This window comes from Symphalangus syndactylus, chromosome 11 (genome assembly GCF_028878055.3).
Source record: "Symphalangus syndactylus isolate Jambi chromosome 11, NHGRI_mSymSyn1-v2.1_pri, whole genome shotgun sequence".
Taxonomy (NCBI): Eukaryota; Metazoa; Chordata; class Mammalia; order Primates; family Hylobatidae; genus Symphalangus; species Symphalangus syndactylus.
In genome coordinates this window covers 129,470,215-129,486,318 of record NC_072433.2, presented here as the reverse complement: position 1 = coordinate 129,486,318, position 16,104 = coordinate 129,470,215, and the positions used below count along the sequence as shown (strand labels likewise).

The window sequence follows — 16,104 nt, the reverse complement described above, 5'->3', positions numbered from 1 at the left end:
ACCTGATCTGCCTTTTAAAGTGTTTTTATTCCATTAGTGTTTTAAAAAATTGAGATAAAATCCACGTATCATGAAATTCACCCTTTTAGGTCGCACAGTTTGGTGGGTTTTAGTATATTCACAAGGTTGTGCCAACATCTCCTTCAGGAACATTCCCTAAAAGAAACCTTATACGCATTATCAGCCACTCCTTCTTCCTTCCACCAGCCTTTGGCAAACAGCCTGCTTTCTGTCTCTGTAGGCTTGCCTATTCTGGACTTCTCACATCAGTGGAATCCTATAGCATCTGTCATTTTGTGCCCGGCTTCCTTCCCTCAGCCTCAGATTTTCATGGTTTGTCCATGCCGTAGCGCCGTCAGTGCCGTGCTGCTTCCTACGTTGGAGTAGTGCTCCACTGGGCGGGTCGGCCACATGGCGTTTCTCCGTTCGTCTGTTGCTGGGCGTTTGGCTGTTCTAGGTGGTACATCTTTCAGCTTTCAGCTTAGAGCGGGTAAAACGGGTGCCTTGTGGAATGTGCACTTCAGTTCTTTGTGGGGTGGATATCTTTGGTTGTGTTTACGAATTGTATTTCCTCTTGTATGAGTTACACATTCATTTTGTTGGCCCATTTTTCTGCTGGAATTGGGATTTTCTCTATCAATCCTAACAAGATAGTCCTGTCATAGAGAAATTCACTGTTGCTGTGTTTTCAGCAAAATGTTCCTCCAGGTGGTGCTCTTTTCCCTTTAATATTACTTACTGTGGTGGGGATTTTTTTCCTCTAAAAGTTTTACATTTCATGAAGTTGAATTTTTATGTTTTATAACTTTTATTGTTTTGCAAATGAGAAACATCCTTCCAGAGATATAATAAAATTTCCATCTTATTTTTCTAAGTTTTATGTATATGATTGTTAAATATTTAATTGTTTCATCTATGTTAATTTGATATGTGTTAGGAGAGATGAGCGAAAGTTTTTCACTTGCGAACCAGTGGCTCTAAGAGCATTTTCTAAAAATCTCTTTTCTTCCTCATTATTTGGGACACCGTATCCTACAGATATTTTTCTTTTTCATACTTTTTTCTTAACACACTGGCCTACTTGGGAAGTAAGCTCTGGCTGTGTGGATTGTGAGGGAAATGAGTAATTAGATTCGTCTGAAATACTGGTTAGTTGCAAGCTCTCATTGACGTCTCTTCCAGATGGCCTCTGCTCATGCTTCCCTTTCTGCTTTTCTCCCACCTGGAGGGTAGAAGGGTGGTCATCTCGCAGCTGAGCCAGCCCTCCCTCCAGCCACCTGTTCCCAGCTTCAGAATGTGACTCGGGACAGCTGGTGTCCCTGTCATGTTACTACTTTCAATTAATGGGATTTTTTAAAGCATACAACTAATTGGGAAATAACCTTAAATCTGAGAGTTTTCATCTATGTAAGTTCTCTCAGTCAGATAAAGTTCTTCATTAAGGAACTTTTGTAAAAAGTTCCCCTGTTTTACAATAGAAAAAAAAATGTCTCCATAAAATTGGAGGCTGTCAGAAGTAGCGGTTTCTAGACTTTTCTAGTGGTATGTTCGAGGCAGTACATAGGCTACTTTGGTTGTAGTTACTTAGTATCTGTGTATAAATTTTATTTTTCCCTATTTAATGAAATATTTCTCAGAACCAGTTTTGGTAAGAATTGAGTTTTTCTGGTTTCCACGTGTTTTCTCTTGGAGCTTTTCCCTTTAGCCTTTGTCTGATTTCTTTTTCCTGCAGCCTGACTGGCAGCCCTATTTGCCACAGAACGGAGACAACATTGAAGTCGCCTTCTCCTACTCCTCAGTCTTATGGCCTTGGTCGGGCTACCTGGCCATCTCCATTTCTGTGACCAAGAAAGCGGCTTCCTGGGAAGGCATTGCTCAGGGCCATGTCATGATCACTGTGGCTTCCCCAGCAGAGACAGAGGTAAGGATATGCGGGAAAGTGGCTTGTTTTCTTAGCTGTTTGACATCACCTTTCAGGGAGGGACAGGCCAAATGCCTGAGGTCTCCATTGGAAGTACAGTTGACAGATAGGCTTAGCCTTGATGGCCACAACTGATGCTTCCAGGGCCTCCGGAGCAGCTGGAGTTTGAAGAAGTGGCTCAGTCAGTGAGTGCTAGCGCTTGCTGTTCTGTGGCCACACAACAGCAGAGAAGACTGTTGTCTACCAGATTTCAAGCTCAAAAGGAGTGCACCAAAAATATACATTCTCTGAAAGGAAATGTAGTGTTAATTCTAGGAGGCCGTAGTAGTTTTTATTAATAGAATATGCCTTACATTTTAACTCTTAAACTCTTTAAGTGTTTGAATGGATTTAGTTGTGATACATGAATCTTTCATCACACATTTGTTATTGGAAATTCTTGTGTTCAAATTATTTAGGTTAAATTGATAAATGGAAATGATGTTTTTAAACCTGAAAGTTTCTTTCTGGGCAATGAGGGCATTTCAAGTTTCTTTTTTTTTTTTTTTTAGTCAAAAAATGGTGCAGAACAGACTTCAACAGTAAAGCTCCCCATTAAGGTGAAGATAATTCCTACTCCCCCGCGAAGCAAGAGAGTTCTCTGGGATCAGTACCACAACCTCCGCTATCCACCTGGCTATTTCCCCAGGGATAATTTAAGGATGAAGAATGACCCTTTAGACTGGTAAGCACCTCACAGGATGCACTTCACCTCCCCAGCCTCCGTGTGGGGGGAGGCACCACTCTTCCTGCAGCTCTTGGAAAGGAGATGTTGCTCAGCTTCTCGTGGAGTCTGGACTGTGGTGATGCTGAGATGTTCGGGCTTTTACCATGCACTTAGGGCAGCCTGACTTCTCTTTTGAAACTTTCAAATGTATGATTGTGCAGTAAAAAGCTTGAAGTTCTCTTTAACTGTTCTCTTTTCCTTCCTTCTCCCATTGAGCCGGTCAGCAAAGCCATCGGTCTTACCCTCAAACTACCTCCTGGATCCTTCCATGTCTGGCCTTCTCCCCTCTCCCATCCTAGTCCATGCCGTTGTCATCTCTTGCCTGGACGGCATCAGTAGCTCCCGAGTGCCGCTGCTGTTGCTGTTGTTGCCCTAAGTTCCACTCCTCCTGTGGCAACCTTGGTAATCTTCTTAAAACATAAATTCTAACACAGTTTTCCTCAAGCTCTCCACTGACTGCCTATTCTGACTTCCTCACCTGGCCAAGCCCCCTGGTGTGACCCATGCAGTCCTTCAGAATCTGGCACTGCTTCTCCCCCAGTCCCCATACCCCCTCTCCCTGTGCCTATTCCCTGCAGGGCAGCTGGGCTGACTTTCTCTTGGTCCATTAGCCAAGCTGATTTCTGCTTTCACGTTTGGACTAAGTTTGAACTCCATGCTGAAAGTAGGGGAAGGGGAAGCATTGAAAGATGTGACCAGGATAGTTACAGAGTCAGACTTGCCTTTTAAAATAAGATGTCCCTGGCAGCCAGATTGGAGGGGCTCAGACCAGAGACGGGTAGACAGGAAGTGGTGGGAAGTTCATAGACCAAGGAGAGCCTGTGGGCTTGCAGAAGAGCACCTGGAGTCCGTGCTGCTGAGGAGTAGGGTGCTGCGGGGCTGGGAGGTGAAAATGAGGTGACCCTAGAGGGTGTATACAGTGTCCCATAGGAAAGTGAGCACATTTGGGAGGGACGGGGATGGGAAGTTGACCAGTGGCAGTGATATCAGTTAGCTGTGCCGCTGTCTTAGCACCGTGGCCCTGCGTATCTTGTTCCAGCATCCCTGCACTCCTGCGGCCGTTTGCTAAGCTCTTCTGTCAGACACACATGGTTGCCAGCAATTTACATGAACACCACTGCTACAGTGATGGTCCGGTACACTTTAAACATGTCTTTGGCCATTTCTTCTGGTGATTTTGTCTCTTTCATGCACCTGCTAGGCACATGGTTTCTTCTTATCAGCCGTTTCCGTGTGTCCAGAGCACACAGGTCTCCTAAGCTGATGCCTGTGCCAGTGGCCAGCCATCCAAGCCTTCTCTGTGGGCCATCGCATGGTGCTCCTGCAGAGGTGGCCCTGTGGCCAGATATGCCTTTATTGCCAGTAAAGATTGATCATTTTAATGCCGTGGCCTATTGTTTTTCAGGAATGGTGATCACATCCACACCAATTTCAGGGATATGTACCAGCATCTGAGAAGCATGGGCTACTTTCTAGAGGTCCTTGGGGCCCCCTTCACATGTTTTGATGCCAGTCAGTATGGTAAGTGGCGATGCTGTGCTAGCCAGATGGTCTTTCCGCCCACTTTGGATGTTTGTTAAATGTTCGAGAAGTGAATCCCAGTTTTCAGTGATAGCTACCAAGGGAGTATGCACCGTGGGCCCCACAGCTGGGTGAGCCTAGGGCAAGGCTCTGAAACAGGTGGTCGTGGGTGTGACACTTAGCTGAAATACAAGACAGACTCATTGGAGACAGGGACATTCATACTCTTTTTTCTTGAAGTTGAAAGCAGCTCTGCCGTATATTTTGCTCCTTCTCAAGTGAATGAAGATCTTTATCCTGAGCACACAAGTGAAATGAGATCACAGATAGTCGCTGTGTATTGCTGGGCCCTGGTCCTCTACTTTTTAGTCCCTTTTAAAGTGGTACAGGGTGGCACAAACCAGACTCTTAGGTGTCAGTAACCTGAGACATGTACCTGGTGACACTGTTTCTGCAGTGGTGGTGTCCTGTCATTCAGAGGTGACAGTTGGCAGCCTTGGTTCTTTGTTCATCAGGCACTTTGCTGATGGTGGACAGTGAGGAGGAGTACTTCCCCGAAGAGATCGCCAAGCTCCGGAGGGACGTGGACAACGGCCTCTCGCTCGTCATCTTCAGTGACTGGTACAACACTTCAGTTATGAGAAAAGTGAAGTTTTATGATGAAAACACAAGGTACTGTTGACATGCATTGGTATTTGGATAAAAAATGTGACTTTTGGGGAATTAAATTCTACCCAGCAAATACTTAAGTGATGATTTGACCTGTTGGTGGTCTTTCCAGTTAGCACAGACACATTCAGAGAGCTTGATTTGAAAAAAAGCCCTTTCAACTGAGCGTGGTGGCTCACGCCTATAATCCCAGCACTTTGGACGGCTGAGTTGGGCAGATCAGTTGAACCTGGGAGGCCAAGGCTGCAATGAGCTGAGATGAAACCACTGTACTCCAGCCTGGGTGTCAGAGAGACCCTATCTCAAAGAGAAAAAATAAAACACAAAAAAGAAAATAGTCCTTTATACAGTAGAGAGGTTCTTGAAAATTGCTCGGCCGGGCGCGGTGGCTCACGCTTGTAATCCCAGCAGTTTGGGAGGCCGAGGCGGGCAGATCACGAGGTCAGGAGATCGAGACCACGGTGAAACCCCGCCTCTACTAAAAATACAAAAAAATTAGCCGGGCGTGGTGGCGGGCGCCTGTAGTCCCAGCTACTCGGAGAGGCTGAGGCAGGAGAATGGCATGAACCTGGGAGGCGGAGCTTGCAGTGAGCCGAGATTGCCCCACTGCACCCCAGCCTGGGCGACAGAGCAAGACTCCATCTCAAAAAAAAAAAAAAAGAAAAAAAAAGAAAATTGCTCATAAAGTAAGATGTTTATTGACTGTGAGTACTGTTAATAATATAGAGGGTTCATTGTCTTTCCTTGTTAATCTTAGATATGAGATACTTCAGCTTTAAACTTCTGTTTAATTCTTTTTCACTTGCACTCTGTTACTGAGTATATATAAATTTAAATGCACCAAAGGAACTCTTACTTAAAGAATATTTCGAGTAAATTATTGTATATTTAGATATTGTATATTTACAATTATTAATTTACTTATCTTTGTAGTAATTAATTTACTTATCTTTGTAGTAATTAATTTACTCAAAGGGAATAGTGTCCTCCCCTTAATTGGGATCAAGGACTCCCAATGTATTATAAACATAATCACCTTTATGTTTCGAATTGGTTTCTTTACAATCTGTGACTGAACGTTTCTGTGCTTCTTTCTAATCTCCTTTTCCTTCACTGAGCCTTGCTGGGTCTGGTGCATTTCGGTAAAGTACTGATTTTCATTTCATAAAATAAATTTTGCTTTAATTAATTCTGCACATCAGCCGAAGCACTTAAATTTGCAGTTTTACCCAAACCCATACAGTTGGTTTCAGTTGAAGCCTTAGTGTGGAAGGAGTGGATTGTGGCAGGAGAAATTGAGTTTTGTCACAGAGACTAAATAACTGTGTACGGAGTGTCTTCATTCCCTGTTCCCTGTGTGTCTGTTACTACCTTCCCAGGCAGTGGTGGATGCCGGATACCGGAGGAGCTAACATACCAGCTCTGAATGAGCTGCTGTCTGTGTGGAACATGGGGTTCAGCGATGGCCTGTATGAAGGGGAGTTCACCCTGGCCAACCATGACAGTAAGGCTCTGTTTCCCGAGGGCATGGTCTTAGGCGTGAGAGCAGAAGCTCTACACCTCTGAAGTATATCTAGATTTCTTGAGAAAGAGAATGATGATCCCTCAGTTAGCTGGAGTCTGTGGAAAGAACTCATCAGTATTTTCAAAAGTGCATTTGTGAGGCTCTAGTTTTGTCCAGATTTTTTTTTAAATGAAAATATGTAGCCGTTCCTAATTTTAGTGCCCCCTATTAGAGTCTTTATGTAATAGTCCCAAAGAGGAACTACCTCACAGCTTCTTAATTATTTACAAAGTGCTATTCATGAAATAACTTTGTGTTTCTCGTGTAGGAAGTTTCCCCACAGATAAGGTTTTGGTAGTTGGTTTTGAGAACAACGTCTTAAACATTCTTACTACCCATTCTGCAGGTCTGGACAGCTTGTTTTGAGCCTTTAACTGCTGCGAATTATAACATCTATTCAGAAACCTAATGTTAATAGTATTTTTCTTTGAATTATAAAATGTATTCAGAAACCTGATGTTAGTAGTGTTTTTTACTGGAATTTTGAGGAGATTACTTGTACTTTATGTGTGACAAGGCAATAGCAGCTCCTCCCTCAAGATTAAAAACAATTTAAAAAAATACATAGCATCTGAAGAATGTATTTTGGGTAAACGAGTAGCTATTATTTATTAAAGCGTTCGGGGTTCCTGTGTTCCCTTGACTTTGAACACTCTTTCCTAGTGTATTATGCGTCAGGGTGCAGCATCGCGAAGTTTCCAGAAGATGGCGTCGTGATAACACAGACTTTCAAGGACCAAGGTAAAGGATGCCATTCATGGGCCTTTTGCTTCTTCTTTCTCTCTCTCCGTTTTCCCCCGCTTCTCTCTCTCTCTCTCATCTCTGTCTCTCTTTAATAAAAGCTTTATTGCATATAATTTACATACCGTAACAGTTGCCCTTTTAAAGTGTACAATTCGGTGGTTTTTAGTGTATTTTCAAAATTGTGGAACCATCACCATTGTCTACTTCCAGAACAATTTTATCACCCCAGTAAGAAATCCCATGCCCATTTGACGTTTTGGCTTCTTTTAAAATTTATTGCAATATTACTTGAATGGTACCCACCACTTTGGGAGGCTGAGACAGGCAGATCACGAGGTCAGGAGATCGAGACCATCCTGGCTAACACAGTGAAACCCTGTCTTTACCAAAAATATAAAAATTTAGCCAGGCGTGATGGCACGCACCTGTATTCCCAGCTACTCAGGAGGCTGAGGCAGGAGAATCGCTTGAACCTGGGAGGCAGAGGTTGCAGTGATCCAAGATCATGCCACTGCACTCCAGCCTGGGCGACAGAGGGAGAGCATCTCAAAAAAAAAAAAAGAAAAAAACTACCTTCACGGTTACTTGATGAATTTTTTTGTTACCCTTTATAAATTGTTCTGCTTCTGTGATTGCCAGATTACCAAGGTTTTAGAAAAATGAAAATGTTCAAGATTCATTTTTGTCATGCAAATTGATACTGTGTATTTCAGAATGAGAGGCCCCCTCCCTTGTAAAGTTGCCATTTTCTGTACGTGGAAGTTAAGGATAGTTTTGTTAGTTGAAAACGATGAAAAGAGAGGATTTCTCTCCTTATCTACTTACAACTGGAATATAGAATTTATTTTTATATTACCTGGAAGGAATTTTTTCCTTTTATCAAAAGCAAGGTTGATCAGTAACTGGATCTGTGTTTAATAGGGTTATATTTCACCTTTAGGCACATAATGATTGTTTTTACAGTTACTTGGCCATGGGTTAGTGATTCTTTCTAAAAGCATTTCTCATAGACAGTATCACTTCAGGTCCTAGCTATAAACAATGGATCACAGCGGTGGTCTCATTGGCTTATACCCTCTGGGAGATCCTTGTTTTTGGTTGGTGGGTGGGGAGAATGAGAAGTAGATTTAAGGATATGTGCTTTCTTTTGGCGTTCTACTACAGTGTGAAAGTGAAATTTTTTAAAGGGGCATTTTATTCCCATAAAGACTTTAAGTTGAATAATCTTTTGAGTACAAAATAAGAATTTGAAAATAGGAATTTGGGTTATGCCTGATCAGAAAAGACCCTGATGGCAGAAATAAAACTCCCATCAAATACCACAAGGCAAATGGTGGTGAATGTGTTCCAGTTTTTCCTGACTGCTTCCCTCTTCCAAAGAAAAGCGTATTTTTTCTTTTACTCAGCTCCTAGTAGGATTCCTGCACAGAGAGCAGGGAATGTCACGTTTAGAGAGCTACAGACATTTCAGATATTATCAACACAGACAATACTAGATTCTGATGAAGACGTACATCATGTTCTAGTGCAGAGGAAAGCAATTGAATTGGGGCAGAGACTCCTAGATTATCTGGTGGTGCCACTGATGATGCTGCCTGTGGCATTTATACATTTTTGACTTCTTGATTTATTACAAATTTTAAATTATGTCCTCTGGGCAAAGATAGGAGGCTGTGCTGTTGGAACATGTGTCTTTGTGAAATTAATGTAACTGATGTCTTAAACCTAAATTTAAAATATGTGGACATACTTTTAAAAATTAGTTACATTTGTCCTAGCTTTTCATAATAAAACATGAAACCTGGGTAGTAGTATATATGACTGTATTCATATAGAAACCTGTGTGTTTAGCAAGAGCTGCTGGCTGCCCTTTGTGTAGGTGTCTGAAAACACAGGCCTTTCAGGATAATAAGAGGGGACAAAATTTAGGGTTTTTTTTAAGAGAGAAAGAGCCAGCACCTTTGCAATTGTAAATATTATGTACTGCCATGGCAAGTAAAAATGAAAAGTGGATAGATACGGAAATACACACAAAGTGAATTTTGCTAAAACAAATTAATGGCACTTAAGACATTTCCATTCTTAAAGGGTTATTCTTAAGGCTTTTCTATTCTAAAAATTTGCAGTGTTTTAATTGAATATTAGATTTTGTAAATATGGTTTATTTGTCACGTGGATGAAGTCTCAGGAAATAACTCACTGCTCAGTGGAAACTCTCATGGCTGTTGTTTTTGTTGTGTTGTTTCAGGGTTGGAGGTTTTAAAGCAGGAAACAGCAGTTGTTGAAAACGTCCCCATTTTGGGACTTTATCAGATTCCAGCTGAGGGTGGAGGCCGGATTGTACTGTATGGGGACTCCAATTGCTTGGATGACAGTCACCGACAGAAGGGTAGGAAAAACGCAAATGGGCTTAGTGAGTTCAGCACTCAGATCCTTTCTTCCCTTTGTCTCTGGAAAGGCGCCCGTGACATGCTGGCAGATCAGCTGACGTCTGTTCACTTGAGCCAGGGTCAGCTGGAGACGTTGCAGTCGCTTTGATTGCTTGGATTATTTTGATAGGTGTCTGAGTCTGCACACATTTAATAAGCAAAACAAAGCTACTTGTTCGGGCCATGATGCCTCTTCTCCATCTTCACCTTCCTGAGGCCAGTGGAGGCGGGACCCCCGCGTTCTGGTGGAGAGCCCCTTCCCTGACTTCCTTGGGGCCTGCCCCTCCCAGGCTTCCTACCCCGTGCTGCCTGTACTTTGTGGGCACTGCCACGTGGGGGCGCCCTTCTCTGGTCTGACCCACTCTTTTCCTGGAGGGCTGGCTCTTGGCTGTCCTTCCAGACCGAGAATTCGGGCTTTTCTGAGCCTTTATCAGTGAAGAGCATTTGTTATCTTGAGGCATGAAGGGGAGGCAAATGGGCACACCAGTCCTCTTCCCTCCGCCTCTTTGTCAGTCTCTCAATGCATCCTTTGGATTTGGGGGCTTGAGGTTGGGCACAGACTATTTTTCTCATTTTGTAAAGGGGAAAAAGAATGGTGAAAGTGCTCCATGTTTTACCTGGTAAGATGATAACAACACCAGGCCTGAAAGGCAACCTTCTCATGCACTATGACCACTGGGGAACTCGAGGCAGAGGGCGGGTGGTGAGTGACAAGAACGAGGCCCTGACAGCGTGCACTGAGAGGTGTGTGTGTGCCCCTCTGTTTCAGGCTGAAGTTGACTACATTCCTGGCATTTATGTAAATCCCTAGACTGGGATGGGTCTTTTTAAAAATCAAAAATGGGCCGGGCACGGTGGCTCACACCTGTGATCCCAGCACTTTGTAGGCCGAGGTGAGTGGATCACGAGGTCAGGAGTTCGTGACCAGCCTGGCCAACACAGTGAAACCGCGTCTCTGCTAAAAATACAAAAATTAGCCAGGGGTGGTGGCGTATGCCTGTAATCCCAGCTACTTGGGAGGCTGAGGTGGGAGAGTTGCTTGAACCCGGGAGGCGGAGGTTGCAGTGAGCCAAGATCGTGCCACTGCACTCCAGCCTGGGTGACAGAGCAAGATACTGTTTAAAAATAATAATAATAATAAAATAAAATAAAAATTAAAAGTGAGGGTTAAAGTCACAGTTAAAGGAGATTAATGTTTTATTTCCACAGAGATTTTAAGACCTGAGATCTCCCGGTAAGAGTCTTTATTAAATTGTAAATGCCTGAGAGGATGGTCCTAGGCCTTCAATTTAAAATGACAGCTTTTTTAATCTTTCAGGGGCATTAAGCACTTGACCAGAAGTGCCCTTTAATGACAGGAAAGTACTTAATGGCATTTTTCTCACATGGATCTTGTCTAGTCCAGGTTGATGGTAATGGGACTTGAAGGGGCAGACACAGGAGAAACGAGATGGAAACAGAATCTCCAGGTTTCAATACCGGGTTGTGCCTTCGCCCTCAGAAAGGATCCTTTGGGAACGGGAGCTGTTGCTAGCCCAGTGCCTCGACTCTGAGGTGTCCCTGAAAACAAATTGCCCTTTCTGTGCTGTCACACTTCCAGTGGTCAGGGCCCTGCCGACTCGAAGCCCAGCTCAAGTGAACAGATGCTCCATGGGTGTTGGGCCTTGCCTCCACCCCCTGGGTGTCAGTACAGTTCCTTCTCCCCAGGAGAGCCTCTGGGACGCAGCAGGAGCCATGGCCCTCCGTTCTTCTCTCCCTGTTGCCCCTGAGCCCCCGCTCTCAAGCCCTTCTTTTTTCAGTGGGTGTCACATGGTCTCACTGTCTCTGAATGAGCTCCATTCTGCCCCCATCCATGAGGAGCTGAGTGTGGCACTCAGGTGGTTGGTGCAGCCTGGTGGACAGTGGTGCTGACCACCTGGAGCCCTGGGGCACTGGGAGTGGAGCCCTGGTCAGGTCATGGCTGTGTGTGCTGATCTGGCTGGGCTGGGCCACTGAGAATGCATGTCTTATGAGAATAGGGGAATCTGGAACGTGTTGGATTTACTTTGACCTAAACTCGTGACTTCTGAACTCCCATTTCCCCCTCTTCTGGGGACTAACTTAAAAAAAAATTCCTTTAGAGATTTCTTTTTAAAAGCTAAATTCCGGGCCACGTGTGGTGGCTCATACCTATAATCCCAGCACTTTGGGAGGCTGAGGCAAGAAGATCACTTGAGCCTAGGAGTTTGAGACCAGCCAGACCCATTTCTGCAAAAAAAGAAAAAATTAGCCAGGCATGGTGTCATGTGCCTGCAGTCTCAGCTACTTGGGAGGCTGAGGCAGGAGGATCACTTGAGCCCAGGAGCTCAAGGCTGCAGTGAGCTATGATTGTGCCACTGCACTGGGTGACAAGAGCGTGACTCTGTCTGGAAAAAAAAAAACAAAAAAGGAATTCCTAAACAGGCTTGTTGACTTCGCAGACTGCTTTTGGCTTCTGGATACCCTCCTCCAGTACACATCGTATGGGGTGACACCTCCTAGCCTCAGTCACTCTGGGAACCGCCAGCGCCCTCCCAGTGGAGCAGGCTCTGTCACTCCAGAGAGGATGGAAGGTGAGTGGATGGGCAGGATGCCTTGGGGAGGGAATTGCATCCAGCTGAACATGATGCTACTTCAGCCAGTGGCTGTGCCTGCCAGCAAGTGGGGCCAGTTTGTGTGCGCCGCTGAGCAGTTTTCGTAATGGCTGCGGGTAGACCAGCACTCAGCGGATCTAACCTGCCTAGAGGTCATCCTTAGTCCCCAGAGGGCCATGATCGAGGACCCAGTGTGCAGCTGCTTTCCCACGCGCACCCCGACCCTCACACCCCTCTGAGTGTGTTTACTGTCCTGCTCTCGCAGGTGAGAACAGTGGCTCCTACAGCTCTTCAGGAAGAATCACCAATATTCTAGAGCATTTGCCTGGTCCCAGGCAGCAGGCTGGGATGCTCACCTCTCAGTAATCCTGTGAAAAGAGATATTATTATTCCCAGTTTCCAGATGAGGAAATGAGAGCTGAGAGAAATTAGTTAACTGCCTGAGATCCCCCGGGCAGTATGTGGTCGTGGAGCCTCAACTCCCGTCTGGGGCCTGTGCTGGTGCCGTGGGGCCCCCAGCTGCTTGGCACTTAGTGGGGTGGGTATCAGTGCCTGTAAGTCCCTGCTGTGCTGGTCCTTACAGCGCTGCCCCTAGAAGGCTCATGGGGGCCACAGGCCTTATTTAAAATTTTCCAGGAGCTGCGTTTAAAAAGTAAAAAGAAACACAGATGAAACTACTTTAATAACATACTTGAGCCCAAGACATGAAGAATATTAGAATTTAAACACATGATACCTTATTTCAGTTGCTCAATAGCTACATGTGGTTGGCAGCTACAGTGTTCAATGGTGCAGATCTAAGAAATAGAAAGAATTTTGAAAATGCAGAGTGGTTTTTTATTTGGCCAGAGAATTAAATATTTTAGAAGAGAAGTATTTTTTCCATGAAACCAGTCTGTAGCTAAGATTCCACAGGTGTAGCCTTGCGTGTGTCAGTGGTGGTCAGCAACGGTTGACCAGCCAGTGCCGTGCACACATCTGCCCATCTTCAAGGGAACGGTTCTGATTTTCTCACCCTCCTTCAGTAATGGAAACACACATTGTCCGGGAGGAACCACTCAGGCGTGGCTCCTGCAGCTCATGGAGGATAGCTTAATAGAGCACAGGGGCTCTGCTCTGTTGTGGGAAAGCAGACAACTCATAATAAAGCCCTCTTTTTTCCTTTGCATTTTAATAATAGAGATGATTTTCTTTTTTGTTGATGTTGCTGCTAACCACAGGAAACCATCTTCATCGGTACTCCAAGGTTCTGGAGGCCCATTTGGGAGACCCAAAACCTCGGCCTCTGCCAGCCTGTCCACATTTGTCTTGGGCCAAACCACAGCCTTTAAACGAGACGGCGCCCAGGTTAGTGTCCGCCTGTGCCCTTCCACTCTTTCCACGGGGCTTGTGAGTCATTGCTTTTCTTATAGGAGAGAATGGAATTTTACTGACATCACTATGGAATTGTCAGATCTTCAAGCTTGTCATTTGCGACAGTTATTTGGTGAACCTCGTATTGGCGTTTGGAAACAGGCTCTTTGGTGGTATCCTGCATAAAAAGTGCTTTGGATAATTAGCACTTTGTTACATTTGGTTAATTCTTTTCTAAAAAGCTGTGATCCAACAGAGTGATTTCATGTGAGCTGGAGCTCTGAGTCCTGTGGTTGGGGAGTTGAGAGCTGCCGGCTGCAGTGTGTTCCCTGTTTGAGACATTGATGATAAGATACAGATAGTTCCCTTCTTCTGTCATCCCCGGGGGCTGCGGTTGCAGCCTGTCCAAGAAGAGCATGCTTCTGTGTCATTACGTCCTGTGCTGACTATGACTGGGGGTGAAGGCACCCGCCTCCGATGACAGGCTGTGACCTCTGCTGCTGTCACTGCACTCTTGTGTGCAGTGCCGCCTGGATCCCTTCTCCAGCTCACTGTCTAACTCGGCTTCTTCATTTGCATCGTTTCCTTTCTGTACCCAGTGTTTGAGGTGGCCCTGCTGTTTCCCTCTGTGGCTAGGACCAGCTCGGTGTGGCTGGTCCCCTTTTTCTCCAGATCCCACCCCCTTACTTTTTCTGTAACGTCCCTGGCCTGAACAGGACAATATAAGAAGAAAGGGGGAGCTTCTCCTGAGAAAGGGGATGAAGCCAGGGACAGTTGTCAGAGCTGTGCCCCTGGCCGGGCAGGCACACCTCCCACCCCATCAAGCAGGAGTCTTGCCCTCCGAGCCCCCCTGGCCGCCTGGTACCCAGCCCCTCTCCCCAGCCCCTCAGGCAGGAGGCTACCCTCTAGACAGGCCCCCTGCCTGCCTTCTTTTCCTCCAGTGATGGTATGGGGCCAGGGACAGAGGCCACCCTCCGTCCTGTAAGGTGAAGAGGAGAGTGCCCGTGTGAAGGTGGCGAGGCTGCCTTCCGCCTTTACTCCTCATCATAAACCGAAAGTGCTAAACACACCACGCACTGACCATATGTCTTCATTTCGAATATGCTTAATAGAACACAGGAAAATGGTAGAATCATCACATTGTTTCATCAGTAGCTTTCTTCCTGAACCTTAATTACTGGGTACTTTTCCATTCCAGTTCACATCTCATCATTTAAAAATTTCTGATAAGTTTCCATTTTTGCATCTTATTTATTTATAACCTTCTCTTAGCCTAGCATTCAAACCAGAGTTTATATTCCAGCCATGGTCAGCAATTCATACTCAGTGAACAGTGTTAGCTGAAGTTCCAGAAACCCAATTATTCTCCACAGTGTTGTTCAGGACTTGAAGCAGATAACAATATCCTTTCTATGCTTGGCTATCTACCTGTTCACATCAAATAATCCATCACATACTGAACCGGCCCATCCAGCACGTTGATAATGGACAGCTCCTGGAATTTGATTTTCACAATCACTCAGTAATTCCTTCTTCTCAGTACGCTACTGGGTTTTACATTTATCTTGCTTTTCACATCTTGTTGAAAATTATTCTCGGTCCCCAGAGACCTAGATCGATGCATATTCTGAGTCTCTAAAAGAGACTTGAGACCAGGAGATAGCTCCAGATGCTGTCAGCCCAGTGCCAGGGGCAGGTTTCCATCTGTGAAGTGGAGAGGCGCTTTGGGCTTCTCTGTTGGCATTAGGTGCCCATACCTAGGGCAGCTATGGAAGTGTCAGCGTCCTCCCTGAGAGGAACCCCTGCTCCGGTGGCTCCTCAGTCCTTCCGTCAGTATGCTGTAAAGCAGTCACATGGTAATGGATGTGGACTGTTACCGTGACTGCTCCACTAGAAAGTGCCATCGCCAAAGAATTAGATTCTGGAACAGGATGTCACCGTTAGAATGGAAATACAGTGGCCAGGCGCGGTGGCTCACACTTGTAATCCCAGCAATTTGGGACGCCGAGGCGGGTGGATCCCGAGGTCAGGAGATCGAGACCATGGTAAAACCCCGTCTCTACTAAAAATACAAAAAAATTAGCCGGGTGTGGTGGCGGGCACCTGTAGTCCCAGCTACTCGGAGAGGCTGAGGCAGGAGAATGGCGTGAACCCGGGAGGCGGAGCTTGCAGTGAGCCGAGATTGCGCCACTGCACTCCAGCCTGGGAGACAGAGCGAGACTCCGTCTCAAAAAAAAAAAAAAAAAAAAAAAAAAAGAATGGAAATATAGCCCATATATTATTCAGCTACAAAGTCATAAAGCCTAAATATCATTGATTCCGTAACTTAACACTGTCAGTTTAATTTTCAGACTGATTAAACCTGAAGTGTAAAATTAAATCCTGTAAAATAGGACGGGTTATAATGAGTGCTCATTGGCATTCAGGCAGTTGCCGAGCTGGGAGTATCGAGTGGGAGTCTCTCTCTTGCCTGCCTGAGAAGGCTGTACTCAGACCAGCCCTTGCCCGCCAGCTTGGCCTTGACT

The 16,104-nt window shown here is 45.4% G+C and overlaps 1 protein-coding gene across 1 annotated transcript in view; it reads left to right on the top strand.

The window, feature by feature from the left end:
- MBTPS1 (membrane bound transcription factor peptidase, site 1) overlaps nucleotides 1–16,104 on the top strand; it is a 66,013-nt gene that overhangs the window by 46,260 nt on the left and 3,649 nt on the right. Inside the window, exons 13-21 of the mRNA XM_055299720.2 lie at nucleotides 1,733–1,921; nucleotides 2,473–2,645; nucleotides 4,093–4,208; nucleotides 4,724–4,880; nucleotides 6,257–6,381; nucleotides 7,105–7,182; nucleotides 9,434–9,574; nucleotides 12,074–12,205; nucleotides 13,447–13,573. Of these exons, the coding sequence (XP_055155695.1) occupies nucleotides 1,733–1,921; nucleotides 2,473–2,645; nucleotides 4,093–4,208; nucleotides 4,724–4,880; nucleotides 6,257–6,381; nucleotides 7,105–7,182; nucleotides 9,434–9,574; nucleotides 12,074–12,205; nucleotides 13,447–13,573 (1,238 nt within the window). The remainder of the gene's footprint in view (nucleotides 1–1,732; nucleotides 1,922–2,472; nucleotides 2,646–4,092; nucleotides 4,209–4,723; nucleotides 4,881–6,256; nucleotides 6,382–7,104; nucleotides 7,183–9,433; nucleotides 9,575–12,073; nucleotides 12,206–13,446; nucleotides 13,574–16,104) is intronic.